The sequence below is a fragment of the Vombatus ursinus genome, unplaced genomic scaffold (genome assembly GCF_900497805.2).
Source record: "Vombatus ursinus unplaced genomic scaffold, bare-nosed wombat genome assembly UNPS02015184.1, whole genome shotgun sequence".
Lineage (NCBI taxonomy): Eukaryota > Metazoa > Chordata > Mammalia > Diprotodontia > Vombatidae > Vombatus > Vombatus ursinus.
In genome coordinates, this window is record NW_020954962.1 from 1,235,216 (window position 1) to 1,239,708 (window position 4,493).

Sequence of the window (4,493 nt, forward strand, 5' to 3'; positions counted from 1 at the left end):
CTAAATCCTGAGAGAGATGTAAATTTTAGACAAAACATGATCCCTGCCTTTGAGATACTGAGAATAAAGGTGAAAATAATCAACTTTAAAAAAAATCTTGACAAATTGGCATAAATGAAGGCATCAACTAATAGGAATGAAGGACCTACTCTAGAGAAGGGAATATTTTAGATCTGGTAGATAAAAAGACAAAAATCAATTATTTTTTGCCCTCAAGGAGCTTACTTTCTATTGGGGAGACACAATGCACATGATAAGGACAAAACAACTCCTCAATCATTAAGTCCAAGTTAAGTTAAGAACAAAACACTTCCCTGGTAGGGTGGCATCTTAGAAAGACAAGAAAAGCTATTTGAGAAGACTCTTGGGTCTGGTAACTTCATATAAAAAGTATAAGGAAATCTCTTTTATCTTTAAATAATATATCCTGACATGTAATCTTTACATTACACATAAATATTACTGGATTTGATTCTAAAATATTGAGATAATTGCATTAGTTCATAAAATCAATCCAGGTTTATGACAGTTAATTTGGAACATTATTTAATACTCACTAATTTTGTTCCTTGGTGATGCCTAAGTATAGCGAATATCATGCTGAAAGGAGAAAATTTAATCTTAAGATTTGATATTATTACTTAGAAATAATAAAGGTTTCAGTTAGGAATAAGGGAATAGATTGAAAGGAGATTCCTATAGAAACTGCAACTATGAGATAAAAGATGAAACCAGGCTTTATTTTCTCTATTACCATATTCATTTAGATAAAAATTTCTTCAATGCAGCAATGACATCCTTATTCCTTAGGCCATATATCAAAGGGTTAAACATTGGGGTCACAATGGTATAGAAAAGAGATAGTACTTTGTCTATTCCTGGGGAGTGTGTGGACTTAGGTCTTAAATATGTTATAATCCCAGAACCAAAGAATAAGGTCACAACAATTAGATGAGATGAACAAGTGGAAAAGGCTTTAGATCTCTTCATGCCCACTGGTAGATTCAGAATGGTGGTAATGATATTGACATAGGACCAAATTATCAAAAGAAAAGGTACCAAAACAAACAGCACAGCCACAGCATAGACAAATAATTCATTTATGGAGATGACCCCACAGGCCAACTTCAGTAAGGGAAAAATGTCACAGAAAACATGATTAATTTCATTAGAATCACAAAAAGACAGAGAGAAAATATGGAACATCTGCCCTATCTCCACTGGAATCCCACATATCCAGGACCCAACCACCAGCTGGATGCACACTTTTTGGTTCATTATGACAGGATAATAAAGAGGCTTACAAATGGCCACATAGCGGTCATATGCCATCACAGCTAAGAGGAAGCACTCACTGCCTCCCAGAATAAGCAAAAAACAAAGTTGTACAGCACAGGCCACAAAAGAAATATTTCTGTTCTGAGTCCAAAAGTTCATCAACATTCTGGGAAGAATAACTGATGTGTAGCAGATTTCCAAAAAGGAAAAGTTCCCTAGGAAAAAATACATAGGTGTATGGAGAGCTGGATCAATCTTGGTTATTACAATGATGAGGCCATTTCCCATCAGAATACTCAAATAGATGACTGTGAAAATCCCAAACAGAAAGTCTTGGAGGTTGGGTAGCTCATAAAATCCCAGGATAACAAATTCTTCCACCATAGTGAGATTTTCTTCTCCCATTTTCTCTGTTTTTCTTTCTTTGTTTTTTTTTTTTGAAAAAGTGAATTCAGATAGGATGAGTAACTTCACTCCTCTGGAATTTAAAATCATTCTCTAAAAGGGATGTTTTGAATTATCAGGTCGCTTTGATTTCTAACATCTGTTCTAGATTATAATATATTTTCAATTCAAGAATTCAATAAATATTTATTAAATTAACATATGCATCTCAATAAAAGTATTTTAAAGTTTCTATGAGCAATGCATTAAAATTCCATTATTGTTATTTTATTTTCTGTGTTTTAAGGATCCAACTCTGAAATTAGAAAAAAAACCTTTATGCTCTGGAATATTTTATATTAAAAGTGTAGCTAGAAATTGGCTTCTGTTGAAAATTGAAAATAATACTATATGGGAAAATAATACTGAAAATATCATAATTTGATATACTGTTCTACATTTCAAGGACATACAAAACTTCTTTTTTAGGACTTGAAGGGACCTGCAATGTCTTATCTACTAACTCACATAAGATATAGATAAAGGAACTGAGGCTTAGAGACCATAAGTGAATCCAATATTTCTAACACCAGATACTGTTCTCATTTCATTATACTGTTCTTTTTGCTGTTCTTGAAACTCTTAAGAAAAGGAGTTATTTATTCCTTACGGGGTTGGAAAAATGCAAATGATTTTACTTTAGTTAGACATGGTTCACTTCTACCATACACATAGCTATTTTGATCTTATAACATTCTATCTTTTTTCCCCTTTGATTAACATAGTCAAATATCCTTTCCATTAATCAAAAAACTACTCTATTTTTAATAAGTCAAAATTCCAAAGATTACTTTTCTTAACCATCCTCTTTAATCATTCAAATCCAAAATAATCTCTCATTTATATGAATTTTTACAGCATTGATTGTTACATCCACTTAACATTGAAGTCTAATTTATAGCTGGCTTTTTCTTATAATATAGATATCTGATAGAAAAAATCTATATCTCTGTCTACTTTGCATATAAGCACTCAAAATTTTCTTGATTATTACTCTATAGAACTCATTGTCTTGGTTGTAAAATAGTAGGCTTCTAGAAGAGACCATCTACTCCAAAATAACTTCCTGATAGTCTAATCTCTCTGATTCTACCATTAAAATCCTTCATTGGGTTTAGGATTTGTCTCCTTTTGACTTCTCTTGTAATTGACAAAGAAGGGCAGGTCCAAGTGGATTATCCTTGAATAAAGTGTTAAAGAAAGTGACAGAAATATGTCACAGGTGGTGCAGGTGGGAGATGAATTAAAGTCAATGGAGGGAGGATACATTGCGTGATAGAGCACTGCAAATGCAAATGAGAGGAAATAATAAACATAGCACCAACATTAATAATTTACAAAAATTTGGTCTTCTCCCTAATGTAATTTCTTGATAGTTAATCTTATCTGTTTATGGATCTCATTACATCCAGTATCCATTCTTGATTTTTAAATTATTTTCCTGCTTTATTTCCTGCTTTATATTTATTATCCTAATATTAAATTATCAGAACTTCTATAGTGGAAGAAGTTTTGAAAACTGTGTTGCAAGGAACACTGGATTGACCATCAAGGGACATAGCTGAAATGTTTTGCTGTCACTTAGAAGCAGAATGATGGGACAATTTAACTTCACTATATCTTAGGCTCTTCATCTAAAGAAAATAGGGAAAATCGCACTTGAACTGACTGATTTTGCTCAAATGATGCGCTGAACAATACTTTGAAAACATAAATGAAAAAAAAAATTCCAAACACACGTTTCAATCTTCAACTTAAATCTTATGTGTCAATTCTTAATTCTGAGGCATCATTTTCTCTTTTATAAAATGACAAATTTTCACTAGATGATCTATGAAGTCTCTTCCCAAAGATGACATTCAATGCCATATTTCCTAAGGTCCTTTCTAGTTCTGATTTTTTTTTGTCTTAACTTCCAACATTCTCTAACAATCTAGGAAATACTTGTTGAATTAAGGTAGGAAAAAAACTCTCTAATTCAATTTAGAAATAGCCAAAAAATGAGGATGTTGGTACTCCTCTCCTTGCTCTTCCCTCATTAAAATAAATAAATAAATAACATAGAAATGCAGAAATAAAACACCTGCTTATTGCTTTGTGATCCTTTTACAAAATTTGAGTTAATAATTATTATGAAAGTCAAAATCCTTATGACATATAGACTTCAGAGAAACCTTTTCAACAAGAATATGGAATAATCAGATTATTCACAGCCATATCTAACAAAGAATCTCTCTACTATAACTCTCAGGTTTGACCCAAGATTCTCATCTCTCTCTCTCTCCATAAGAAACATATACATTCCAAGGGAAGTTGATTGCTGATGCCAATATTAAAAAAAAATAAAATTACAAGGAATCTTTCTCTTCATTTTTAGAGTTTTCAAATAAAAGTGTATAATTGTTCTAAGCACTACAGGTCAATGTTTGAAGGCTCTGTTTCCCCTCATAAGTAAGCCCAAAAGAAGTTAGTTAAACTTAGAATTGGATTGTGTTGATAAAAAATGCACAAAATTACCAGGAAAAATATGGGTCTGCTTCTCACCTCAGAAAAGCAACATGGTTTGAATGAGGAAATATTCATGTTTCCACAATAAATTTATACATTATTATTTTGGAAATATATTGTCACCCATTTTCACATTTTTAAAAATATGTTCTTTTAAACATGTGTTTTTAAAACTTTGGGTTCCAAATTTTCTCCCTTCCTCCCTCCCCACCCACCCTCATCAAAAAGGCAAGCAACTCAATATAGGCTATATATGTGCAGTT

General features: G+C 32.0%; 1 protein-coding gene across 1 annotated transcript; it reads right to left on the bottom strand.

Annotated features, from left to right (window-relative positions):
* Positions 1-759: 759 nt before the first annotated feature.
* On the bottom strand, positions 760-1,683 carry LOC114031625 (olfactory receptor 10AG1-like). Its single transcript, XM_027846756.1, has one exon. It carries the CDS (start codon positions 1,681-1,683, stop codon positions 760-762), a length of 924 nt encoding a protein of 307 aa, XP_027702557.1.
* Positions 1,684-4,493: the final 2,810 nt, after the last annotated feature.